The sequence below is a fragment of the Mustela nivalis genome (assembly GCF_964662115.1).
Source record: "Mustela nivalis genome assembly, chromosome: 1".
Classification (NCBI taxonomy): Eukaryota; Metazoa; Chordata; class Mammalia; order Carnivora; family Mustelidae; genus Mustela; species Mustela nivalis.
This window is the reverse complement of record NC_139020.1, coordinates 139,359,731-139,387,601: the sequence shown is the minus strand read 5'-3', so window position 1 is coordinate 139,387,601 and position 27,871 is coordinate 139,359,731. Positions and strand designations below refer to the sequence as shown.

Sequence of the window (27,871 nt, the reverse complement as noted above, 5' to 3'; positions counted from 1 at the left end):
TCTTAGTGGCATGTTTTATTTGTCAGTATTAGGAGAAGGAGAGAGTGTGTTCTCTGGAAAACGGGGAAATCTGCAGACATTGGGAATTTGAGTTGGCAATCCTTATCTACTGTTAGGAATGGTTAGACTTAGGATCACCAACCTCTGTTTCCTTGGAACTGGCCCCAAAACTGGAATCAGTGGGTGCCTCAGTAATCGGGCATCTAGCACTGATTTATAAGAAATTATTGGCATGACATATAAAAGTGTGAAATTTGAGATTTCATAAGCCATGCTTAATATTTTCAGTCATATCAGTATATATTAACTATATAGTCACTATTTTGTGTAGCTTGCTTTTGCCTATTCTAGAAAATAATCTAGAGTGGCTTAACGGCAGAAAACTGGTATGTAGAATATTTGTAGACTCCTGTAGGTAACCAGGTTCAGTTATTATGAACCTATATATAGCCTGAACAGAACTCCTATTCCTTGGAAAGTTTTGAGGACTATAACAATTTACTTGATACTTACAGAATTAGGAAATGTTTATATTTCTGGATTGAATAGATGTAGGCATTACTAGCTATTCTGGTGGCTTTGTATACCTTAGTCAAAACTGCAGTTTTACTCTGTGCTATAAAAAAAAACCTGGCTGTCATAAATAGACCTGTGTCCTTTTAAGACTTAAAAATCAACCTGAGAGATAAGTTTGTCATTAAAAAGAAAACCTATGGCATGTGTCCATATACATTTTAGCTTACCCCTTGGTAGGTTATTTAAATTTGATTTTTTGGTTAATTTTAGACTCTTTTTGATCAGAACAATGCCTCAAAAAAGGAAGAGTCAGAAACCGCAAACAAAAATGATTCTTCAAAGAAGTTGTCTGTTGAGAGAGTGTATCAGAAAAAGACACAACTTGAACATATTCTCCTTCGTCCTGATACGTATATTGGGTCAGTGGAACCATTGACACAGGTAATTGTTAAATTTTGAGATTAGGGGATGTGTATTTGTATCTACTTTATAATAATTTTTTTGTAATTGTATGCTTTGTAAGTACATGATTTCATGTTTCCGGGCTCATAAGCAAAGTGGGGAGAGAACTCTAAGAGAGGTAGAAATGTCTTCATTTTCTGCTAAAGACAAAAAACTAGGTGATATAAACTATGAGAGGTAAGAAGGATAGAGTAAAATGGTAGTATGTGAGCTTTTAAAAGTACCTGTGTTTATGCTGTGGTTTGCTTCAAATTCTAGAATTCAAATTCTAGCACACTAATGACTAGTGCTTACTGTGGACTTGGCTTGCACATATTATCTTGTTTGATTCTAACAATTTTAAACAGTAGGTACCGTTATCCCCCTTTTATAGATGAGGAAACTGAAGTTTAAATGAATTTAAATAACTTGCCCAGATCCCTCAACTAGTAAGAGCTGGGGTTTAAAGCTAGCTCTCTGGGTCCAGAGTCATGCTGTGTTCATATTATTTTACTCTGTGCTCTTTACAGAAAAGTATAAAGCATGAAGTAAAAGTGTAAAGTAAATACAAGATTTTTTTTCTTTTATTTAAATATTGTTTCTAACAATTCTTGGTGCCTTGTATTAATAAGCTGACTTTATAAATAAGAATACAAACTCAATACAAAATGAATAATTTCTCCATTTGAAGTTATTTTTTAAAGATTTTATTTATTTACTTATTTATTTGACAGAGAGAGTGAGATACATAAGCACGCAGAGCAGCAGAGGGAAAGGGAGAAGCAGACTCCTCACTGACCAGGGAACCTGATTCAGGGCTTGATCCTAGGACCCTGGGTTCATGACTAGAGCCGAAGGCAGCAGCCTAACCCACTGAGCCACCCAGGCGCCCCGAAGGCAGTTTCTTAACTAACCGAGTCACCCAGTTTCCCCTCAGTTTGAAGTTAATTAAATTGAATATGCATATAGTGAGGTTTAGTGCAACTGAAGTAATATGTTTTTCTACTTTGAAGATCTAAGTGTTTACAGAGGAAATGACAGATGTGGGCTTATTACTATGTAAAACTGATGTTAAATGCTTTCTTTACCCCGTAAGACATTTTGAATTTTTCTTATAATGCAGCTAATGTGGGTATATGATGAAGATGTAGGAATGAATTGCAGAGAGGTTACCTTTGTGCCAGGTTTATACAAGATCTTTGATGAAATTTTGGGTGAGTACTTGACTAAGATTTAACTCCTCTGTGCCTTTTGGGGTGTGTGTGTGTGTGTGTGAAGCTAGACTTACAGTATAAATTTTAAAGGCATATCTCTTGCTTCTATGCTGAATATAAATGTTCTTAAGAAAATTTTTTACTCACTCTAATATTTTCATATCTGTACACATCATATCTTTGCGTTTATCTGTAAAATGACTGTATTATATTTGATCAGTAATCCACAGTTGGTTTATAATCTTGTATGTGTAGTCATTTGAAGAGGTTATGCATACCAGGCATCTGGGGGGCATGTTAAAAATAGAGATTGCAGTGCCTGATCCTTGCAGATTTGGTAAGTTTGCTGTGAGACATGTGAAATTGTGTTTTTCACCAACAAATCAGGAATTTCTGTTGGGCAGCCAAGTTTAACCACCATTGTTCTGAATGATCTCTGTTTTCTCCAAATCACATGATAAATGAAATCATAATTAAGTGTGGATACTTAATTGATTCCTAGGGAATGCTTGCACTTTTGAAATAGTTTTAGCTAAGCACTTTCTAGAGTCTCTGGGCTCTGTCACCACCATACCCGTGCCACTTGATGTTTCCTAGACAGCTGGGTTGTGTGGATCTCTCAGGGTTAGTTCTGGTCGCTCTTTGGGGAAAGGGCATGGAGTAAAAACTAGTTATTTGTATTTTATACTTTCGACTTTTACTTCCCAGCTATCCACTTGATTTTACCTTTATGTCACATAGTGTTTACCAGGAACATATATTTTCTATGATTGAAGTTGAATTTGACAGCTAGCTTGTGTAAAATTTGTGTAGTCATATGTCTAACCACAGTAGTGGTTAATGTATGCAAATACATTATCAGTTATAGAGCATAGGATTTAGAATTTTGATTTCTAAGGATGCTGAAGACTTTGTCTTTCTAATTTAAAAATAACTGATTTTAGCTCAACCTCCATATAAAACCATGAGTTTTTTGAAGGAGATCAAGAGAAAATAGTTGTTTCCAAGACAAAATATAATTAAACTCAATTTTTTTTCTTTTAGATCTAACCTGGATTAGGGGGTTATAACCTATAGATGTTTTTTATTTTTATATATCACAAAATCTGCCCTTCCCCTACCCCCGATTTATAATAGACATAACAGTAATTTAGTGTGATATCAAATTTAATATATTATTTAAAAAATAAAGTTTTTATTAGAAGTTAGTAGCAATAATTTCAGTAACTATTACCATATATAAATGTTTATATTAACTAGGGGTATACATACAGTGTCATATTTATTCATATAGCTTTATATATTTTATTAATAATCAAAATATTTAATTTGTAGTCAATGCAGCTGACAATAAACAGAGGGACAAGAATATGACTTGTATTAAAGTTTCTATTGATCCGTAAGTATATTTCAAGTTTAATTTTTTTATGCTAAGTTGTTTTATTCTAATAGTTCTCAAATACTCCTCAAATGAATACTGTATACAATTAGTACTCCTGAAGTTTCCCTGTTGCCTGAGATCTTGTTATTTTTGCCTCTTTTAGCCAGAATATACTATACTTTTATAGTTCTTCTGTCATTCATGATCTTTTACTCCAAAGTACTTCCTTATGGGAACACTTGGAAACCCATTTTTCTCCCTCTTTGATGCTGCGGTTATTGTTGCAGGTGATTATAGTAGTCATTCACTCTTTCCTTCTTGCTTTGAGAGTCAAGACTCAGTGCTATTGCTAGTACTAGTCCAGTTATATTATAGGTTAAGTTTATTTGTTATGACCGGTATTTGGGCTTTCCCATTATTTGTAACATCATTTGTAAATTATGAACTGCTGGTATTATAGAGTACATACCAGGTGTTCAGCTAATTAGATCTCACTGTGGTGATTTGTTTTGTAGAACTGAAGGGGAATGAAAATAATACCGTTTTAACTTAGAAATATTACTGTTACATTGACCCTGTTTCCAACAGCGTGGCTTTTGTAAAATATTACATTATATTTGTATTTTACTAATAATTTAGAATTATATCAAGAATTTTCTCTAATATGAAAATTTAACTAACTCAGGTATAGTCTTACTGTCAACTAATCTAATTTTAGATGGTTTAAGATTATTATATATGAAAATATAACATTTGGGGGACGCCTGGGTGGCTCAGTGGGTTGAGCCGCTGCCTTCGGCTCAGGTCATGATCTCGGGGTCCTGGGATCGAGTCCCACATCGGGCTCTCTGCTCAGCAGGGAGCCTGCTTCCCTCTCTCTCTCTCTGCCTGCCTCTCCATCTACCTGTGGTTTCTCTCTGTCAAATAAATAAATAAAATCTTTAAAAAAAAAAAAAAAAAGAAAATATAACATTTGGTTATACCATGAAGTTAGCTGTATATTAAAATATTATCACAAACTACAGAGGAGCTTCAAACTTTATACAATGGTTAGTATTTGCTGGCATCTGTCTGATTAAAAACAAATATGAAAAGCACATTAACCAGAGTTTTAATAGCCCTTCTAATTTAAGTATGCTTGTTTATTTAGGGTTAAAACTCTTAAATCTGTAGCTTTAAAAAATAGTATACACTCATACTGAAATACGTATACAGATATATTTTTATTTTTTTTAAGTGGGATTATATACTTTTTCTATTTTTATTTGATATATTGTGGACAGCCTTTGTTTTTTTTTTTTTTTATATCCTTTTTTTGTTATTCTTTTTTTTTTTTTTTTTTTTTTTATTTTTTATTTTCAGCATAACAGTATTCATTATTTTTCACCACACCCAGTGCTCCATGCAATTCGTGCCCTTTATAATACCCACCACCTAGTACCCCAAACTCCCACCCCCTCAAAATCCTCAGATTGTTTTTCAGAGTCCATAGTCTCTCATGGTTCACCTCTCCTTCCAATTTCCCCCAACTCCCTTCTCCTCTCTAACTCCCCATGTCCTCCATGCTATTTGTTATGCTCCACAAATAAGTGAAACCATATGATAATTGACTCTCTCTGCTTGACTTATTTCACTCAGCATAATAATCTCTTCCAGTGGACAGCCTTTGTTATTAACTTATATAGATCTACTTAAATCTTTTTAACTATTATTAATTATTTTATTATGTTGATATATCATAATTTAACCTCTTAACATTTAATGATTATTAGATATTTAGGTTTTCCAGGTTTCTTTTTAGCTTTAAATATTTCAAAACTTTATTTGTAGCTTATTCAAACACAGTATTCTTTTTCTTAGTATTTCTGTGAAGGTTATTGATGAAACAAAGGATATAGTTGTAGAGCTCTGAATCATTGTTCAGAACTTATTAAATGCCAGATTTGGGAATTGATATAGATTGAATTTTTCAATAGAGAGAGGTGACTTTGATAGGAAGTTCAAATTTCATACTCATATAGATTTACTGTATGTAGGAGATGTCAAACCTTATTTTTTTAAAAATAATGGATAATGTGATAAAGATAATGGATTTACAAAATACCTATCTTAATTATAGTACCATATATGATATTCTAAATTGGATGAAAAAAAATTTAAAGGTTTACTTACGAATGTATTGACTTTGTATCATTTTGAGATGTTTAAGATCTGTAATTTTCCATTCATTGTCTTTCTTTATTTCCTTCAGAATTCTTCTCTATTAATATTATGCCTGGGAAGTCTAAAACAGTAGTGTAGTATCTGGCCCTTGTTTCTAGGGTCCATTGTCTTTAAGAGGCACAAGTGGAACTATAGTAGGCAATTTGAAACTGTTATATATTTAAACATTCAGCTGTGTATTCTGTAGAGATTGTTTACTCATTGGAGAGATAATCTAATCTCCTGAGGTACTCAATCAATTTTTTTTTTTTTTTTTTGCTAGTCTTGGTATATCATGAGAGAGGCTGGGTAAAAGGTAAAAACTGAAGTCATAAACTGGCTCTCAAAGTTAGGGTTAAATTTTGGCTAAACAAAGAGTAAAAAGATGCTAAAGTAAGGAAAGACCAGTAAACAAAGAAATGGAAGAACTGGGAATGAACCTTCAGGACAAGTAACAAACTGATTTGAAGAAAAAACAGGATACATGTTGCCAAATAGTGGGAATTAAATTTGACTATAATTAAGGATCTGGATAATGGGCTGTGAACATGCCATAGAGGAGTTTTTAGCTTGATTTATAATATTTAAGGTGATAGCAGTCTAGACTTGTATTTTGGCATTTGGAATGAAGAAAGGACTGAATACTGATAATAAATGAATCTCAGGACAAACTAGTCATGATGACTAAAGACTAGAGAATGATCAGGAGATCTGAATTTTAAAATGCTATAAAAATTTGAGACTAGGACATTTGAAGAGTTAAACCTATATTGGACAATAAGGGAAAGAAAAGTTGGTGGCTAATTAGAGAAAGAAGATGATGTGCTAAAAGTTATTTGTTAGCTAGCTTCCTTTCTTCCTTCCTGTTTAATTTGATTTAATTGATTTCCCTTGGTTATATGGTTTTAATTTTGGCTTTTATAACAAATTTTTTAGTTGTGTAACTACTTCTAATACCTCTTCAGAGAGTAAGATATATACGTGTGAATGAAACTATCTAAGAATAATTATGAATCAGATTGTCAGATGGTAGTTTTTTTTTTTAAGATTTTATTTAGAAAGATTTATTTGACAGAGATCACAAGTAGGCAGAGAGGCAGGCCGGGTTGCGGGGGTGGGGGAAATCATGCTCCCTGCTGAGCAGAGAGCCCCCATGTAGGGCTCAATCCCAGGACCATGACCTGAGCCGAAGGCAGAGACTTTAACCCACTGAGCCACCCAGGCGCCCCCAAATGGTAGCTTTATAAGCTAATTCTTAGTGTTGGTTATGAAGCTGTGTTTCTTTGTAGATTTGGCTTTTAAATGAGTAAAGGGATTATAGTGTATACTACTCAAAATGATAGGGTAGGCAAAATTTTCTATCAGGACTACTGCCTATGTCAAGTTGCTATTAGCCATAAGAGCTTCTACTGCATGCCATTCAGGGCTTAAATGGATGGTTTTGTGATAAGGAAACCTAAAAAACCTAAAATAGGTAAAATCTAGATATTTTAAAACCATTAAAATTAGTTGATGACCATGATTGCCACAATGCAAGCAGCCCTGTATAATATTTAGGGTGAGAATGGAATACATTTCCTGCTATTTGTCCTTTTCCATATGTACTGCAGTAACAGTTAGGAAATGAAAATGGCAATGGCTCCTGGCTCTGCAGACCTTGTGGTTCATAGGTGGTATACTGGTAGAATGAAGCAGGAAGATCATGGCTAATATATATGAAAAGAAGACAATCTGGAGCTGACTTCTTATAGCTTTCACCGCTTTTACTATTTTTTGGGGAAGGTTGGGAAGAGTTTCTTTTCCTGAGAAATTTTTCAGTATTACCTGTAGGGCTTAGTGGCCCTACTTTAAGTTATGACTTGGGTAGAGATGTGTGTCCTCAGCAAGTATTTTCTTGAAAGATGAGTGTCTTTCAATTAGTAATGGCTAGAGTTTTGCTTATAATTACTCAGGTTTGTTCTAGATTACTTTACTTTTTATGGAAATTCATATACCTTTAAGCCATGTTAAGCTCTAAACTCTGCTTGTTTATTTACAGTGAATCAAATATTATAAGCATTTGGAATAATGGGAAAGGCATTCCAGTAGTGGAACACAAAGTAGAGAAAGTTTATGTTCCTGCATTAATTTTTGGACAGCTTTTAACATCCAGTAACTATGATGATGATGAGAAAAAAGTAACAGGTAAAGTCTAAAAGGCTGATCAGAATTTTTGTTGAATTTTTTTTTATACTTCCAACTAAAAATTTATTCCTATATAAAATATTACAGAAAAGGAAACCTGTGTAGCTTTACTGTGAGAAAATTCTTTTCAGAATTAATATCTATAAAAAACTATCACATGTAAGTATTATCTTGATTATAGTCCGACAGGCATTTTAAAAATTAATTCATAGTATTTATGCTACATATGCTACAACTCCTGGAACTCTATTCTGGCTGACAGTTTCAGTTTTGAATTAGAGTACTGATGAAAGTCAGATATATGATTCCTATATATGTGAACTTATTATTGCATTAGAAAACTGTGTCTTTTGGTATCAACTAAATTACTTCTAAACTGTTTTACGAGGGTCAAGATCACAAATCTAGGTTTTGTAAATAGAGTTGAAGTGCTTTGATCGTAACCAAATGTTTTCCTACTTATTTCCATTGCTCAAGAGTAGGTTGATGGTTTTCATTTTCAAAACCAAAACTTTAGGAAGTGATGTAGATTAAATTTTTATAATAGAGAAGTAACTTTGATAGAAAACTCAGATTTCATGTTTGCATAGATTTACTTGATGATAGGAGATAGTAAGCTTAATTTTTTTGAAATTATGATGAAGTTGATGAATCTACAAAATACATGTTAGTTATATTATTTTATATGCTAAATCTTAATTGTATTTTACTTTAAATGAAAAAAATCTCAATATACTCTGAAATATTCAGTTGGTGATTGTTAAAATAATGCAGTAAAATTATTTTGCTACAGACCTGTCCCATGGTAGGTAAGTTTAACAAAGTTCCTAAAATCCTTTTCATTAAACCTTTCAAACTTGATTGTTTTTACAGGTGGTCGCAATGGTTATGGTGCAAAACTTTGTAATATTTTCAGTACAAAATTTACAGTAGAAACTGCTTGCAAAGAATACAAACACAGTTTTAAGCAGGTATGATAGAAATTCTGATTGTGTGTGAGATGTTGTATTGCTTTTCTAAGATGATAGAACCTTAGGTAAATGGCAGTGATGCCTATATCATTTTTTGTATTTAAAGCATTAAGCATGTCAGAATAAAGACTTCAGAATACCTGAAGGTTTTATATAAATCTTTCTCCTGTTCCTTGAAAATGAAGAGCTTTATTATACTTTTCATTTACCTAGTTAAGCATTACTGATAATGCCTTGAACCTTACAGACTTACTGAAATGTATCCACTTAGCATATATGAAAAATTCCTCATTGATTCATCAAATTCATATTATAAAATTCTGTTTTATTTTACTCTGGTAGAATTTTGAAAAGAGTTTGAAAAGCTAAAGTAATTTGGTCAGGGAAAGCATCATTCTTATTTCTGTAAAATTTTAAATGGTCATGTTGAAGAGTTTGAAAGTTATTTTACTAATAGTGTATAAAGTCGTGCAGTTCATTTTGCTTATTTTCAAATTAGGTTCTTATAATAGTGTTCCCCTCCCCCCTTATCTGTGGTTTTGCTTTCCATGGTTTTAGTTACCCGCGGTCAACCGCGGTTCAGAAGCAAATGATCCTCCTTTTGACATATCTTTGGAAGGTCAGTAGTAGCCTAATGCTGTGTCACAATCACTCTTTCTGGTATTGTAGGCATTTTATCATCTCACATCATCCAAGAAGGTTGACTCCAGTACATTAAGATATTTTGAGAGGGAGAAAGACCACATTCATATAACTTTTATTTAAGTATAATTGTTCTATTATTAATCTCTTATTGTGCCTGATTTATAAATTAAGCTTTATCATAGGTGTGTTTGGAAAAAACATAATACATATAGGGTTTCGTACTATCCATGGTTTCTGGTCTTGGAACATAGATAAGGAGGGACTACTGTAGTAGTTTTTAAATTTTTTCATCTCTAATATCAGTTTCCAGGATTGGTTTGTTGTGAAGCTGGAAACTGGATATAAATGGTAAATGACTGTATTTTGTGAACTGAGTCTTTATGTATTATAAAATATAGAAGCATATAAAAATATTTGAGTATTTTTTCTTTTAAAGACATGGATGAATAACATGATGAAGACTTCTGAAGCCAAAATTAAACATTTTGATGGTGAAGATTACACATGCATAACATTCCAACCAGATCTGTCTAAATTTAAGATGGAAAAACTTGACAAGGATATTGTGGCCCTTATGACCAGAAGAGCTTATGATTTGGCTGGTTCATGCAAGGGGGTCAAGGTCATGTTTAATGGAAAGAAATTGCCTGTAAGTGTCTTCTAAAATAGTAAATGCTTTATTATTTTCTGGGCAGCTTACAGTTAAATCTAACTGCTAAGCAGTCAGTTATCTTGTAGAACCATTAAAAACACAAAACAGGATTCTATTTTACTTTCATTTATAACATTTCCTGTATTCCTAATTTCTTGGCATAAATCTGAGTTTCTGATCTTAACCATGTATCTTCTGCCTGGAAATTTTTAATTTCTTGTAGTTAGGTCTGGCAATAAGTTCCCTCAGTCTGTTTGAGAGAGTATTTTCCTTCACTTTCAAGAGATACAGAGATATATAGAATTATGGGTTTACAGTATTGTTTCTTTTAATGTCATCCAGTTGTCTTCTTGTTTGCATGGTTTGTGCTATAGTTCCTATCCCCTTTCCTCTTTTGGTAAGGTGTTTATTTTTCCCTTTGGGTACTTCAAAGGTTTTCTCTCTCTCTCTCTCACTTTTTGTTTGTTTGTTTGTTTGTTTTGAGAATGGTATGCTTAGGTGTTTTTATGGGAGTTTGGTTTTGTTTTTTAACGTGTATTTTTTTCATTCCATTTTCTGAGCTTCTTGGATCTGTTGTTTTGGTATATGTCATTAATTTTGAAAAAATTTGGGCATTATTTCTCAAATAGTTCTTTGCTGTTCTTTCCTTCTGGTATTCCAGTTATGCATTTGTATATAGTTTGGTATTGTCCTAAGCTCCTGGATGTTTTTCTCTGCCTTATTCACTATTTTTTCTTTGTGTTTCAGTTTAATTTCTGTTGCCCTATTTTTAAGTTCACTAATTTTTTTCTTTTTGTCATGTCTGTTGATGAGTCTGCCCATGGCATTCTTCATATGTTCTACTGTGTCTTTGATTTCTAGCATTTCCATTTGATTCTTATACAACTTCAACAGAGAAATGGAAGCTATATTGTATACTTTCGCCATTAGAGCCTTTAACATATTAATCATAGTTATTTTAAATGCCTTATCTGATAGTTAAAACATCTGTGACATATCTGAGTCAGGTTCAGATGATTGCTTTGTCTTTTCAGTCTGTTTTTTCTGTCTTTTGGCATGCCAAGCTTTTGTTGGCAATCAGCCACATTGTATAGGATAGTAGATATGGAGTAAATAGGCTTTGGTATCAGGATTTATGTTTAATCTGTACAGAAAATGGCTGTGTTTGCAGTTAATTGTTTTTGCAGTTAGCTAGCATTGATGTTTGTTATTGCTATGGGCACCAGAAACTTAAAATTCTTCCTTGTTTTTGGGCCTTGCCTTGGAGCTGCCCCTCAGGGAAGGTCTGTCTCTGTAGCCCTACCCTCTGAAACCCACTGTTACTATTGGAGGCCTGTTAAAATGGTAGTAGGTTATAGGATGCTTATGTCTGATTGAGATTCAAGACTTTGGAGTACATACTGGCCCTGTGTCTCAGGGTTTTGGCTTTCACAAGTGTTTCTGCCTTTCCTCTAGAGATAGAGATTTTTCTCTGCCTTGTATTTTCTTCCCCTAACTGCAGCATGTATCCACCACTATTCTCATTTAGTATTACGGCTCCCTGCTCCTTAAAATAAACTTTTTTTTTTTTCACCTTAAATGAGATGGGAGTGGGATGAGGTAGGGCTGGAATTATTTTATTCCAGCTATAGTGATATTTTACCTGTACTCTTTAGCAGTATTCTTCCCCCTGCAAATTAAAGTTTTTGTTTTGTTTGCTTTTTGTTTTTGTTTTATTTTTGTGGTTGGGATGGGTAAGAGAGATGAGTCTGGGTGGAATTCCCAGTAGCTGCTATTTTTCTCATCCCCCAACCAGCAGCACCATGGTAGGAAGCTTTTTCTAGATTTTCCCTGACCTTCCCTGTGAGAAACTGCTGGTTTCTGGAGAAAAAGCCTGTAAGTTGAGGATCCCCTTATGGTGACAGTCCTCAAGTGCTTCACACACCCATACTGTCCATATTTGTCTTAAAGCAAGTTGTCGAAATTTCTAGTTTAATGTTCCTTTTGGCTTATATGACCTTAGGCAGCTTCTGCCTCACCTAAGCAAATTGGTTAGTGTTCTGTGTCTCTCTACAGATAGCTGTTTCTTTTAAGACTATGAATTCAGGTTTCTTGAGTGTTCTTGAAAAGTCAGTTTGCTGTCTGACCAGCAGTTTTCTTGAAGGGCAAAAGCTTGCATTTTCTTTCTTTCTTTCTTTCTTTCTTTCTTTCTTTCTTTCTTTCTTTCTTTCTTTCTTTCTCTCTCTCTCTCTCTCTCTCTCTCTCTCTCTCTCTCTCTCTTTCTTCTTTAAACCTTCTATATGTCTGAACTCAAAGTAGATATCTACTTTGTCATTTGAAAACTTAAACTTTTGGAAAAGTTTATAATAATTCACCTGTCCAGCTTTTACTTCATACTCTCTCTTTATCAGGTACATACAGAAATGAATTCTTTTTTAAAGGGTAGGGATCAAGGAATAGAATGGTGGAAGTCTTGAAGGTTTGGAGCTGAGAAATAAGAGCTGTTGTGAGTGAGGGAAAATTAAAGTGTAAGAGTACCTGATGGCATTTACCTAGTTGAGCTGCCAATATAAGATTGTTTATTGGTTTTGGTTTTCAAATTAATAGGTAAATGGATTTCGCAGTTATGTAGATCTTTATGTGAAAGACAAGTTGGATGAAACTGGAGTGGCCCTGAAAGTTATTCATGAACTTGCAAATGAAAGATGGGATGTTTGTCTCACACTGAGTGAAAAGGGATTCCAGCAAATCAGCTTTGTAAATAGTATTGCAACAACAAAAGTAAGTGTGCTAATTCTTTGTTACCATGTCAGCGATAGAACAATGTTTCATTAAAAACAAAATAAGAAACAGTAACAAAACCCCCCAGATCTGCTTTTGTGAAATAAAAATTGGCTTATGAAAATGAAAGCTTATTTTTATGAAAATAACTGTCTTATAATTTATATAAACATCATTGAGCATTGAGTTTATATTAGTGTTTATAGTTGAATACATTTATATTTTATGAATTTAGAATGTTAACACATTCTTTAGTCTGCTCTGAGTTTAGAGTGTAAAAGAAAAAATAATGGAGTCTGTTTTGGGGTCAGATTGTGGTACGTGTATTACATGCTATTCTGAGAAGTTTGAACACGGTTCTGTAGGCTTTTGGATTGTGAATCCAATTGCATTGGATCGAATTGAATGAAATTTTTCTTGTCTAAATTTGCATTTGCCCATTGATCATAATAAAGTCATAGACAATACAAGCATTATTCTAGAATAATCTAAAGCAGTGATTTGATAATTTGTCACTCTTGTTCAAGTTTTAGCTTATTCTTTTTAATACTCAGTGTTTTTTATAATCTAGCATCACTTTCTCGAGTCAACAAATTTTGCATCAGTTATGATTGCATTTGGTTATATGTAATAGAAACCCAATATACAGTAGCATAAAGAGGTAAAGGTTTTATTTTTTCTTATAACTGGGGACTGAGAGTAAGTAGTCTTAGTTTGGTACTATGACTCTACAGTATCATCAGGGACCAGCAGGCTCTTCCTGGCTTTAAAGCCATCTTTAGCATGTGGCTTTCATTCTTATGCCTTTAAGATACCTGCTGGCTTCTCTATGCCTCAATTTCAAGTTATAGGGAGAGAGAAAGAGGCTGGGCATATGTGTATATCAACTAAATCACTCCCTTTTTCACCAGGAATAGAGTAGTTTTCCTGGAAATCCCATCCAGTGTACCCCGCTAACATCTCTGGCTAGAACTGAGTCAAGTGGCTATCTCTAGCTGCAAGAGAGTCTAAATTGGTTAATATGTTCAACTGGGCATGTTGCCAGATAAAAAATAAGTTTAGGTTTTTTAATAAAGGGAGGAATGGACATTGGATGGCCAACTGGCAATGGCTGCCACATTCCCTAAGTATAAATCTTGTGTCCGCCTGTATTTGTTTTCACTTTCATGGTGTTTTTTTTTTTTTTTTAATTTGATTGTTTTTACTTTGTGTATAGTTTTATACAGATAGCTAATTGGCCCTAGAGCCAAAAAGACCTTATTTTTTCATTTTTATTTTTATTTATTTATTTGTTTGTTTGACAGAGTGAGAGAGGGAACACAAGCAAAGGGAAGAGGGAGAAGCAGGCTCCCTGCTGAGTAGGGAGCCCAGTGTGGGACTTAGTCCCGGGCCCTGGGATAATGAACTGATCCTAAGGCAGATGCTTAAGGACTGAGCTATCCAGATGCCCCAACTCCTTATTTTTTATATCCTAACTCTGCAATTCTGAGATTCATGTTATGCTTCTGCATAATTGGGTTAATAGTACTGACTCCACAAAGTTATGAAGATTAAATGCTTATTCAAGGAAAAAAAAAGAAGTATTTTGCTACCCTAATTATAGAAGATTTTATATTCTATTTTTTTGTTCCTCTTTAGGGTGGACGTCATGTGGATTATGTAGTAGATCAAGTTGTTGGTAAACTGATTGAAGTAGTTAAGAAAAAGAACAAAGCCGGTGTATCAGTAAAACCATTTCAAGTAAGTGGTGCTTTACATATTCTGTTGAATTATTAAATGATATCAGTTCTGATGTTAACCTTTTTTTGGGGGGGTTATGTTTTCAACAGGTAAAAAACCATATATGGGTTTTTATTAACTGCCTTATCGAAAATCCAACTTTTGATTCTCAAACTAAGGAAAACATGACTCTGCAACCCAAAAGTTTTGGGTCCAAATGCCAACTGTCAGAAAAATTTTTTAAAGCAGTGAGTAAAATTTTTATTACTTCTTAGTTTTGGTTTTGAGAATTAAGTAGTTTTCTTTCTTTATTTATTCTCTTTGGTGATTAGTTTCTCTTAAATGCCGTTTTAACCTTTCTGAAATGAGGTGAGAGTACAAATAAATAATCTTAGGTTTATAACTGAGCTTTTCAGTTCTTAATAATTTTTGATAATCTGTTGTATATAAGCAAGATTTAGTTTACTTCCCTAGTTTGGCAGTACCATCAGTAAATCTGTATTAAATAGGCATATGTAAAATGCCTTTAAATATATTTGCACTGGGAATCTAAAGATGAATAAATCACAGCTCCTTCTCTTTGGAAGTTTATATTTTGGTGGAGGAATGTTGTATAATTGCCATAGAAAGAACTTAATTTATCACATTCTGGTATTGTAAATTCAAAGATATGCTCTTAAAAACAAGAGTTGTTTTTCAGGTTCTAGCTTAAAGCCTTTAGAGATAGTACTTATGATGCATCTAATGATGAATTTTGAATACAAAGGACCCTACATTCATGCTTTTGCAAATTTTTGCCCTCATAGCATTCATGATGAAGTGATTTGGTTTTAGATTTTATACTTTTTCATTTTGAGTGGATTAAGTTTAGATTTGGCAACATAGTCCACCTCTTTTTATATCTCAAATGTTTCAGAGGACTATTTCTTATGCCTAAAATCAAACTACCCAGGATAACGAAAAAGAAATAGCTCCAACTTGGAGATTCTTCACTCTTCATTTTGGGTTAACATCTTGTCACACATGGACTCACTGCATGGTGACACACAATATATAATGTTGAAAACCTCATTACCAAACTTTTTAAAAGAATAAAGGTGATAAATAAGTTCTTGAATTTATCCTAATGTTTCCTCTCACATTAATAGTAGTTTTTGTCATAGCAAATTTGTGTTTTTGTGTTTTTGAGGAATATAAGAAATGTCAGTGTCTAGAATTTCACAAGTAGTGAATTCATGGGTGGATCAGTTTTTACCATGTTAATTTTTAACAAAATTAATATGTAAAAAAAAGCTATGTATATTTTTCATGGGGTTTATTATAATAGAGTTTTTCATATTTTGGTAAGTTGCCCTTTATTCATCTGTTTATATTTTTGTGCAATAGGTTATTGGATATAACTGCCTGAGTTAGCTTTACTGTAGTTAGAGTAAAATTTACTAGCATATATTATTATTATCATCATCACCATTAGTGTATTACTGTATGAACACTGTGTTTCACCATATAAACATAGTGTTTCAAAGATTCCAAGTATTATATTTTAGCAAGGTGTATGAACTTCTGGCTTGTTTGTATATCATTATCCTTTAATTTTTAGGCTTCTAACTGTGGCATTGTAGAAAGTATTCTGAATTGGGTGAAATTTAAGGCCCAGACTCAGCTGAACAAGAAGTGTTCATCAGTAAAGTATAGTAAAATCAAAGGTATTCCCAAACTGGATGATGCTAATGATGCTGGTAAGATTCGGATTTTCTTTCAAGATTTAGATTTAAGTTTTTACTTATCTAGTCATAGAAATATTCATTTTTCACATGTAGTTAGACTGTACAATTTTATGTTCAGAGTATAAATTTCCTTCATTAAAATTGCCACATGCACCACATATTGCCAATTTTCAGGGGATAGAAATTCAGTAAATTTTACTTAATGATTAAACTGTGCTGAACAATTTACTCTTATAGTCTTTTACTGTCATTATTGTGATTATTAATTTTTCTGGATTCGTTTTTCTCATTGGTAAAATTGAGGAATTTGGAATATATGTCATTTTTAATATCTCTCAGGTGGCAAACATTCCCTGGAGTGTACACTGATACTAACCGAGGGAGACTCTGCCAAATCATTGGCTGTGTCTGGATTAGGTGTGATTGGGCGAGACAGATATGGAGTCTTTCCACTTAGGGGAAAAATTCTTAACGTACGGGAAGCTTCTCATAAACAGGTATCTCTCTCTCTTTCATATCTCCACACACATATGACATTGTAATACTTTATTAAAATTGTTGAACTTTTAGAAGTAAATTCTGACTCACTTTTTATATATTTCAACACTTTTTTAAACAAAAGATTTTATTTTTAAGTGCTTTCTACACCTAATACGGGGCTTGAATTTACCACCCTGAGATCAATAGTTGGCATAGTCTGCTGAACTGACTGAGCCAGTCAGGCACCTCTCAACACTGAACATACTTTAAATTATTTTTCTTTTTGCACAGATCATGGAAAATGCAGAAATAAACAATATTATCAAAATAGTTGGTCTACAGTACAAGAAAAGTTATGATGATGCAGAATCTCTGAAAACTTTACGCTATGGGAAGATTATGATTATGACTGATCAGGTTGGTTTAAAGGTTGCCACATATTTATAAAACTTACCTTTTTCAGAGTGCCCTTTTGATATTTGTTTCATGAAACTCGCTGCAAGAAAGTAAAAGGGAAAATAATTGTACATCAAAGGCAGGTAATAGAAAACATTCAATGGCAGTGTTTGTGTGAGACACATTTTACATTATCTAACATATTGGGCAGCCATCTTTTTGGTTATTTTAAAAATGTTTTTAAATGCAATAAATATGAGAAGAGTAAAATGCACAGTAGTATTAATAAGGTTGAAGCCTATGTATAAGTTGAAAGGAAATGATGAAATTTAGAAGCAACAAAGACTGATCAGTAGGATGATGGATGATGTTTGTATATGATGGCATAATTTGGGGTGTGCAAAAACTAGGACTTAAATAGTAAAATGGCAGTAATTAGGAAAGAACTGGAAAACCAAAAAGGAAGAATTTCACATGCATCCAACATGTCTCATGTACTCTAATTAAAAGCATTTATAGAGAAAATCTTTCACTGAAAAAGTTTCTAGGTAGTTTTAAGCAGAAGTTAAGCAGTTTTTATATCAAGATGGGACTTGTGAATACCTGTACTCCACAGATTACTCCTTCCCTTGTTCAGTGAAGTGCCATTATAACCATGTTTTATGTATTCACATCCTTAAATCATTCTTTTAGTGAAATCAACATAAAACATATAGGGACAGTATATTTTGTAATGATGGGAAGATTTAGTCTATCACTAGCTAATTTCATTATTTGAATTTTAAGAAAAAATTCTTTACAAACTAGTAAAGATTATCCTTTAGATAAACATAGTAAAGTGCTGTTTCAAAATTTGAATGGAATTTGCCTGTGCTATATTCATCCATTTAAAAATTTGGTTATAAATAATTATGTTTCATAAAATTATTATAGCACTCTTTACTAACATTTATTTAGGATCAAGATGGTTCTCACATAAAAGGTCTGCTTATTAATTTCATCCATCACAATTGGCCATCACTTTTGAAGCATGGTTTTCTTGAAGAGTTCATTACTCCTATTGTAAAGGTACTATTTACATTAATATATTTTTGTACTGTTGTCTTAAAGAATAGCAGAGAATTAATTTTTTTTTTTTTTTATTAAGGCTAGCAAAAATAAACAGGAACTTTCCTTCTATAGTATTCCTGAATTTGATGAGTGGAAAAAACATATAGAAAACCAGAAAGCCTGGAAAATAAAATACTACAAAGGTTTGTATTTTAAAATACTTAAATTTTGTGAAGTTACCACTGATGTAAATATATTTTTGAGATCATTATAAAATATTTTGAAAGTTTGTTTTAAACTGCAAAAATAGCTATGGCTGATTTTTAAAGAATTTATAAAAAATTTTATAGAAGTAGAGAAAGTGGTATGATGGGTTTCCCATGCGCTCTAATAATCATCATTTCACTGCCAATCCTGTTTATCAGTACTCTTCTCATATCCTCCCCATTAATTTGAAATAACTTTTAGATTTTATATAATTTTCATTATACTTTAGTATGTATTTCTAAGAGAATGTTTAAAAAAAGTTCATAATTTCATTATCATACCTTTCTTTAATAACCTTAATTATTTAGTCAGTGTTAAAATTCTCCTGATTATAATAAAAATATTTTGTTTTGAGTCTGGATCCATCAAGGTCCACAAATTCCATTTGGCTTGATAAATCTATTAAATCTTAATATTTTGTTCTCTTTTCATAGTTTTTTTATTTTGCAGTTTATTTGTTCAAAAACTTGGATTGATTATCCTGTACAATTTTCCACATTCTGCATTTTGCTGATTATCCCTGGCATTTCATTAAGTATATAGTATGTTCCTCTGCCTCTTATTTTCTGTTAACTAGTAGTTAAATTGGAGGCTTGAGACAGATTTGGATTAGATTTATGTGGCATAAACATTTAACAGGTGTTACTGTATATTTACCTCAGGAGGCATGTAATGTCTGGTTTTTCTTTTTCTATTAAAATTGATCCCTTGGTACAGGTGTTGCCAGCTTGATCTATCAGCTTTTCAACTAATGGTTTTAAACAGCCATTAATGTTCATAATTCATACAAATTTTTTCAGCTCTTTTGAAGAACTAACTTATACATATCTAAGTTTGTACAATGATTATTTGATATATGTGTATGTTGTAAACTGATTACCACAATCAAGTTAATCAACATATCCATCACCTCACATAGTTAATTTTTTATGTGGGTAGAGGGATCATTTAAGATCTCTTTCAGCAATTTTCAAGTATATAATACAGAATTATTAATTGTAGGCAACATGCTATACATTAACTCCCCAGAACTTATTCACCTTATAACTGAAAGTTTGTACTCTTTGATTGACATTTCCCTATTCTCCCTCTCACCCCAGCCCCGTACCTGGCAGCTACCATTTTACTCTTCTTATGAGTACAAATTTTTAGATTCTACGTGTAAGTGAGTTCATACAGTATTTGTTGTTCTCCGTCTGGATTTTTTCAATTTTGTTTTTAAACTTGTGCAGGGTTGGGTACCAGTACAGCTAAAGAAGCAAAGGAATATTTTGCTGATATGGAAAGGCATCGCATCTTATTTAGATATGCTGGTCCTGAAGATGATGCTGCCATTACCTTGGTAATGAAGTTAATTAAAGATATTTTTTCCTGATATCCAGCCCCTTCCTGCCATATATTTCTTTCTAGTCTGTTTTTTCTAGAAGTGTCTTTTGAACTCTAATGCCCAAACTAGTTAGTCTTAGCATTTCTTCACTCCAGTCTCACACACAGATTATGCTCTGCTTTTGAAGTTCCTTAATTGAAAGGTCTGTTCAAGTATATTTTTGACAAAAGCCTGTTGGGAATAAAACTCAGTTTCTGAGAAATTAGTTATTTGCCTTTATACATTTTAATTGTATGATGAAATTAATTTAGGCTTTTTTGGAAATTCATTTAATTTTTAATGTGTGAAATTATTACCTGGAATCTTTCAGGCATTCAGTAAAAAGAAGATTGATGATAGAAAAGAATGGTTAACAAATTTTATGGAAGACCGGAGACAGCGTAGGTTACATGGCTTACCAGAGGTTAGTCATATTGAGTGGTGGTCTGGGGGAAGAAAGAGACTAAAATTCATGCAGGAATAATGACAGTGTTGCTATATAACTTTTCTCTTAGCAATTTTTGTATGGTACAGCAACAAAGCATTTGACTTACAATGATTTCATCAACAAGGAATTGATTCTCTTCTCAAATTCAGACAATGAAAGATCTATACCATCTCTTGTTGATGGTAAGTAGCTTTTGTTTTAAAAATCTTTCTCACTTTTGTATGTAGTTATTGAGTATATTTTAATTCCACATACTCTAAGCCATTCTTATAGTAAAATTTAAAATTCTGAATTTGTTTTTGAGATCTTTTGGTAGGACTGAAATCCTTTATATTCCTTAATTTGAATCTCTTCAACTCTTTTTAAGCTTTTCAGGAAAATTTAACCTTAGAGCCAATTTTTAAAGATTTTGCGCCAGGCTAATTGCAGACTTTTTAAAATATAAAATTTTAAGTTCGATAATTTCTATAACATAAAATAGTTATCCAAGACTAAATTTTAAAAACACATTTATACCTTAGTACCCAAAACGTAACTTATCGAACTTGCTAAAAAAATATTTAGAAACTGGTACCTGGTAGGGCAGATTTTTATCTTCTATCTAGAAATACTTAATTTTCATTTTATAACTTTTAGCAAGTTGATCTTTGTGGGTTTTCAGCTAATAGCAGATGGTTCTACCCATTCATTTAATTCAGCTTTAAGTTACATCCCTTCTATGAAGTCTTCTCTAACAGTTGCAGTCTACATTGGTTTCAGATGCCTAAACTTCTATTCCAATATTGTGTGCCTCTTATTTTACTTGTGTCAATTTTGCCTCCTCAATTAGATTATAAAATTCTCAAGGAAAGTGGCCATATTTTGTCATCTTGTTTCTACCATGCTCTGAGCCCACGATGATGATGATAGCTAGCATATACTGAAAAGTTTATTACTGTGCTCATTGGCCTAGAGCAAGAAGAATGATAAGGAAGCAGAATGCTTTGCTTGCGTTATCTCATGTAATCCTTATGATCACCCTGTTAGGAAGGTAATTATTTCTACTACACTGATGAGGATGCTGAGACTATTGGTTTAGTAATTTGCAAAAAGTCAAATGGTAAATGGCCAAGTTGAGAAGAGTATCCAGATGAGTGAGATTCTAAAGCCTGCATTCTTAACTGCCACAACACATCTCTTCTTTATAAGGGTTTTCTGATTTGGGATACTCTAATAATATACTTTTTAGGTTCATTGATGGTTTGCTGCTACTTTTAGTTACAACTGACATTTTGGATATATGAATGTTCAGCAGCTCGACAACTCCTGTGAAAGGGCTTTGGTGCCATTGAGCAGTTCTTTAAGACCAGAAAGGGTGGTCTTTTACTTGGCACCTCACTTTTGGAAGAGACTGAGATGGTATAACAACATGTTACTATATACTCACTGTGTTACAGAATCTCAAGTAATGATTTTAGTTATTTTTTAAAAGCAAACTATATCTTTGCTTTTATCTCTCAAATATATAGAACACTGTTGTCATTAAAAGAAACATTGCAGCTATATCTGGAGTAATATTTTAAAAGAGAGTTGTTCTTTATAAAAATAGGATTTAAACCAGGACAACGAAAAGTTTTATTTACTTGTTTCAAGAGGAATGATAAACGTGAAGTAAAAGTTGCCCAGTTGGCTGGATCTGTTGCTGAGATGTCTGCTTATCATCATGGAGAGGTAAGCATTAAGATTGGAATCAACTGAAAACTATACTTTTGGCATGAAGAATGATAATTAAGCATAATAAAGTATTTTTTCTTTATAAGTTCTTTGGAAAAGTAAGAGAATCAAGAATTTGGATGCTAATGAAATTAGGGAATATGTAGAGAAAATTTAATGTTATATTCTGTTTCTATGTTATAGCAAGCATTGATGATGACTATTGTCAATTTGGCTCAGAACTTTGTGGGAAGCAACAACATTAATTTGCTTCAGCCTATTGGTCAGTTTGGAACTCGGCTTCATGGTGGCAAAGATGCTGCAAGCCCTCGTTATATTTTCACAATGTTAAGGTAACAGTTTGCTGGTACAGTGATATAAAGTTCTACTTGAATTGGAATTAACGAAATGTTTAATAGAATTTTAAGTATGGAGAGATGATTGTGGTACTCTGTTGAGGGTGAATGTTCCAAATTACTTTAGTGCAAATAGAATGAAGTTTGTTGATCGCAGTGTTTGTGAATTATTGGTGAAACCAGTTCTAATTGAAGAATTTTTCTGATCCAACTTTACTTTTTAGGCTGAGGAAGGGTTTTAGGGTTTAGTCAGAGAAAGAGGAAATCCATACAACATAATTTATCAGTACTAAGAAATTGTGTGGACTAGTAAGTAAGCGTTTAAGTAAAATGGGGCTATTTTGTTTTGGCTTTCTGCCTGAGAGAAATATATTTGGTAATAAGCTGAGGTAAATTGTATTTTTAGGTATATATAATCAAAATTTTAAAAACATTTTTCTTAATTTTTGAAATGTAAAGTCTTTATAAAGTTTTATTTCCTAAAATAGGACATTTTCCCATATTTCTTCCTTTCATTAGCTCTTTATCAAGACTGCTTTTTCCTGCTGTGGACGACAACCTGCTTAAATTCCTTTATGATGATAATCAACGTGTTGAGCCTGAGTGGTATATTCCTATAATTCCCATGGTTTTAATAAATGGTGCTGAGGGCATTGGTACTGGATGGGCTTGTAAACTACCCAACTATGATGCTAGGGAAATTGTGAACAATGTCAGACGAATGCTAGATGGCTTGGATCCTCATCCTATGGTAATTATTTAGAACTTACTGCTTATATTGTTTATTAACAAATGATAATGTATGAACTACAAACTCCAGTCATTTTAGAAAAGTAGTGGAAGGAACCATTTGCATTTTGGAACGTATTGCAGAAAATAAAGACCTTTTTAGTGTGTAACTTGATATGTGCTTATAGAAAAAGATACAAGCTTTAGAAAAAACCTGGAGATGAGGATTATAAGTAGAAGCTTTATTGAAAATTAAAAATACCTCATATTTCAGGTTTGTAGACATCTAAATTATATAGAGAATAGTGTTTTTTTACGACAAAATTACATGCAGCTTTGTTTTTGTTCTCAAACTAAGTCATATTAGAATTGTAAGGAATCTTAAAAACACATTGTATATATTTTCATATATCCCCATATTTTAAAAATTTTTGCTTCTATATCATCCACTGTGCTTGTTTTTATCCTAAATTACCTCCAAGAGAAACTTCTCAAAAAAGCGTCCTCTCTTCTTCTGTGTGATTTAAAATCATCTGGAAATTTCCCTTTATCATGATACACTTAAATACACTTAAATTTTTGTATTACAAAAATGGTAGTGTTCATTGTAGAAAACATAAATAAGAGGAAAAAATACTTGATAAAACCAGCATGCGGAAACAAACTTCTTATTTTTATGTATTTCTCTCCAAGTTCTATTTCATTCTTGTATTTTAAAATAAAATATTGAGTATGATTTAAAAATCTTTTTCTCCTTAAATACTTTAAAGTACTTTAAAATATTTCTAATAGAAACATAAAATGCTTTATGATTATAGTGTTTTAATTCTTTCAGATGTGTTTTAGACTATTAGGACAATTTATTTGGTCAGTACATGCTTTTCATACGTTCGATGTATAAGTAGGTATATATATTGTTTATAGAAAAATATATATGTAGAATATTCAAAATATTCAAGCAGACTATGAAAGAAGAGTAGTAGTATGGAAGGCAAATCATTGGAGAAAAGTTGGAAAGTTAGATTGGGTCCCGACTGTGGAAGACTTTCAATATAACATCCAAGGAGTTTGATTTTAAAGGATTATTAATCGAGGGGAGAAGGAGGTATAGAGGCAATAGACTGAAAAATAAATATTCCAAAAAGACTAGGAAAGATGAAGCTAAGGGTTTTTGTGTATGTGTGTGTGTGTTTTAAAGATTATAGATTAATTTATTTGAGACAAAGAGTGAGAGCAGAGGGAGAGGGAGAAGCAGACTCCCAACTGAGCATGAAGCCCAAGGCTGGGTGGTGATATCCGAGGACTCTGAGATCATGATCTGAGCCAAAGGCAGACACTTAACAGACTGAGCCACCTAGGCATCTAAGCAAAGGTTTTGAGATTGGGAGACACTAAGATTATATTAACAGAAGCTATGAATTCAAGATTGAGTGATTATTGGGAGATGGACTACTAAGGTTGAGGAATTTAGTTTCAGTCATGTTAATTTGGTAGTAGTAGTAGACCATAGACTAAGGGGCATTCAGATATTGTACTGGCAGTTAGGAGAGAAGTCAGGGCCTTAAGTTATTTTTATTTTTTCTCTGCAGCTTCCAAACTACAAAAACTTTAAAGGAACCATCCAAGAGCTTGGTCAAAACCAGTATGCAGTCAGTGGTGAAATATTTGTGGTGGATAGAAACACAGTAGAAATTACAGAGCTTCCAGTTAGAACTTGGACACAGGTTAGTAGAAGTATTTTAGCTGCCTCTCAGGAGGTCAGTGCAATGCTTTCTGGGACGAATATGATTCCATCATTGTTTGTCCTAAGTCTGTATAGTGTTTAAAAATTCCTATATACATTTTGACCATCCAGTTGAATTTGTGCTTTGAATATTCAAATAGTAATTTAGAAGTTTAATTTCTCTAAATGTTGAATTTTTTTTTCTTTAAAGATTTTATTTATTTGACAGAGAGAGACCACAAGTAGGCAGAGCAGCAGGCAGAGAGAAAGGGGGATGCAGGCTCCCCGCTGAGCAGGGATCCTGATGCAGGGCTCAATCCCATAACCCTGAGATCATGACCTGAGCCGAAGGTAGAGGCTCAACCTACTGAGCCACCCAGGCGCCCCTAAATGTTGAATGTCTTAAGCTAGCTTGGAATCCTTATGACTATGGTCAATAAATTCATGTCTGTATCAGCTGTTACAGATCTTAAAGTATGCATGTCCTTTCTTGTCAGATGGAGTTGACCGTCATTCTCCTTATACTTTCAGCCTTTTCCTTGCCCTTTGGTGTATGAGCAAATCAGAACCATTACGTTGTGTATCTTTCACCATTGAGCCCCCCATATATAGTCCTCTATAGCGACTGGGCAGAAGATAGAGGGAAGTTTTTCTTTTTTCTGACCAGAGTTGGGAATCTCCACAAAATTGCATGACTTGGTAGTATGAGAACATCAATGTGTGTCAGGAAAATAATAATTTATTTTTAAATCTTTTATAGGTATACAAAGAACAGGTTTTAGAACCAATGCTCAATGGAACAGATAAAACACCAGCATTAATTTCTGATTATAAAGAATATCATACTGATACAACTGTGAAATTTGTGGTGAAAATGACTGAAGAGAAGCTTGCACAAGCAGAAGCTGCTGGATTGCACAAAGTTTTTAAACTTCAGACTACTCTTACTTGTAATTCCATGGTAACTGATTAGATTTTCTATTTTAATGTTTCTTCCATGCCATAAGTAGAATTTTTATAATTGGTTTCATGATGGTTGTGGTTGTAGTAAATCTGAATGGTTTTCCCCGTTATTTGCTGAAGACTCTGTAAAGGTGCATTCCTTTAGATTATTATCCACTACTCTTAATCCCAACTCTGCATTTGTACATCTGGGCTTGAGCACATAGGATACACAAACTGACCAAAAGTTATTGGAGTGATTAGTGCAGGATTTTCATGTTTTTTATGCCTATTTCTGGTAGCATTTTAATTGTGGAGTACTTCTCCCCATAATTCTAATCTGTTTTATTAAACTTGTATATTTGTGTTTGTATGTAATTGGTGAGAAAGGTAGAAAGTGAACATGTATGATTACCCTCATTCCATTCCAAATGAGCTTTTAGGCATAAAGAAAAAAATCCAGTAGCACAGTGGCTGAGACAAACTGCCATCATCTGCTAAGAAAGACAGATAGAAAAAAGGAGAAAAAGGATAGAGAAGAAGTAAAATTTTCCTCCAAATTGAGAAAGTTTGAATGAATTGTAATTATAAACAGAGACAAATATACATCTATTGAGTATATAGAGGAGAGAGAACTTTAATGTTTATAAACTTAGAATGTTTTTAGTTTGAAAAAAATTTTCTTAGGTGGTTTTATAGCCATTTTGAATTAGAACCTTTTTTTTTTTAATTAAAGATTTTATTTATTTATTTGACAGAGAGATCACAAATAGGCAGAAAGGCAAACTGAGGGAGAGGGGGAAGCAGGCTCCCTGCTGAGCTGAGAGCCTGTTGCGGGGCTCAGTCCCAGGACCCTGAGACCATGATCTGAGCCGAAGGCAGAGGCTTAACCCACTGAGCCACCCAGGTGCCCCTAGAACCTTTTTTTTAAAGGACCTGTTTTTATTTTCAAAATTATTTTAAATATTTTCATTGTTCTGAGAATTTATCAGTTTCTTAGAGTTACCAAAAGAATATTTACCGAAATGTACTTAATTGTTTTGGTTCTGTTTAACAACTTTTAGGGGTGGTATGTGTTCATTTAACTGTGTTATAGTTATTTTAAATACTGTAGATGTCATACAGGTTAAAAGTACCAATACAGATTTATGTCATCTTCAAAAACTGTGTTTTCATTAGGTACTCTTTGATCATATGGGATGTCTCAAGAAGTATGAAACTGTTCAAGACATCTTGAAAGAATTCTTTGATTTACGATTAAGTTACTATGGTTTACGTAAGGAATGGCTTGTAGGAATGTTGGGAGCAGAGTCCACAAAGCTTAACAATCAAGCCCGTTTCATTTTAGAGAAGATACAAGGAAAAATTACTATAGGTAAGATGCAATCTTTAAAAAATTAAACGTTAGTTAAAATGGAAAAAAAAATCTTTATTAATAGAAGACATTTTTATCAGTAGAATATAAACAAATACAAATTGAATCTCTTTTCTTGATCCTAACTTTATTTTTCCCTCACATAGAGAATAGGTCAAAGAAAGATTTGATTCAAATGTTAGTCCAGAGAGGTTATGAATCTGACCCAGTGAAAGCCTGGAAAGAAGCACAAGAAAAGGTAATCATTTGCAGAACAAGACATTCAGAGAAGCTTTTAAAAGCAAATTCCAAAACAAAAAACCCAATCCCTAAATTTTAAATTTAGTACTGCTATAAAGGTGCCGAGTTGTCTGTTTGGAGACTGAAGTCTTCTGTTTATCCACAGAACAGATACAGTACAGGAATTTGCAGTGCACACCCACCACAAAGCACTTTGCCAGTGTGACTCAACCAGGGCCTGGAGAAATGACTCCAGGTGTGAGAAGGTAGCTCAGTCTTGTTGGCCTTTTTTCTGAGCCTGCCATTAAAGGGTGTTGTTTGTGGTGGTGGTTTTTGTGAGGTGCATGTGTACTATCTGGGAATGATACTGGGTAGCACATACATCATTTCACACTGGTCTTACGATGGTGATACTA

The 27,871-nt window shown here is 33.1% G+C and overlaps 1 protein-coding gene across 2 annotated transcripts in view; it reads left to right on the top strand.

The window, feature by feature from the left end:
- The window catches only part of TOP2B (DNA topoisomerase II beta), a 59,038-nt gene that overhangs the window by 14,079 nt on the left and 17,088 nt on the right, over positions 1-27,871 (top strand). Inside the window, exons 2-25 of one of the 2 annotated variants that reach the window (XM_082686892.1) lie at positions 802-957; positions 2,081-2,171; positions 3,507-3,570; positions 7,793-7,938; positions 8,812-8,909; positions 9,991-10,203; positions 12,793-12,966; positions 14,605-14,706; positions 14,796-14,933; positions 16,286-16,424; positions 16,752-16,909; positions 17,184-17,309; positions 18,246-18,356; positions 18,436-18,541; positions 19,838-19,947; positions 20,303-20,395; positions 20,487-20,601; positions 22,008-22,129; positions 22,316-22,464; positions 22,987-23,218; positions 24,786-24,920; positions 25,680-25,880; positions 27,041-27,236; positions 27,383-27,474. In XM_082686892.1, the coding sequence (XP_082543018.1) occupies positions 802-957; positions 2,081-2,171; positions 3,507-3,570; positions 7,793-7,938; positions 8,812-8,909; positions 9,991-10,203; positions 12,793-12,966; positions 14,605-14,706; positions 14,796-14,933; positions 16,286-16,424; positions 16,752-16,909; positions 17,184-17,309; positions 18,246-18,356; positions 18,436-18,541; positions 19,838-19,947; positions 20,303-20,395; positions 20,487-20,601; positions 22,008-22,129; positions 22,316-22,464; positions 22,987-23,218; positions 24,786-24,920; positions 25,680-25,880; positions 27,041-27,236; positions 27,383-27,474 (3,267 nt within the window). Of the gene's footprint in view, positions 1-786; positions 958-2,080; positions 2,172-3,506; positions 3,571-7,792; positions 7,939-8,811; positions 8,910-9,990; positions 10,204-12,792; positions 12,967-14,604; positions 14,707-14,795; positions 14,934-16,285; positions 16,425-16,751; positions 16,910-17,183; positions 17,310-18,245; positions 18,357-18,435; positions 18,542-19,837; positions 19,948-20,302; positions 20,396-20,486; positions 20,602-22,007; positions 22,130-22,315; positions 22,465-22,986; positions 23,219-24,785; positions 24,921-25,679; positions 25,881-27,040; positions 27,237-27,382; positions 27,475-27,871 lie in introns of both variants that reach the window. The other variant, XM_082686891.1, reaches the window with a different exon arrangement.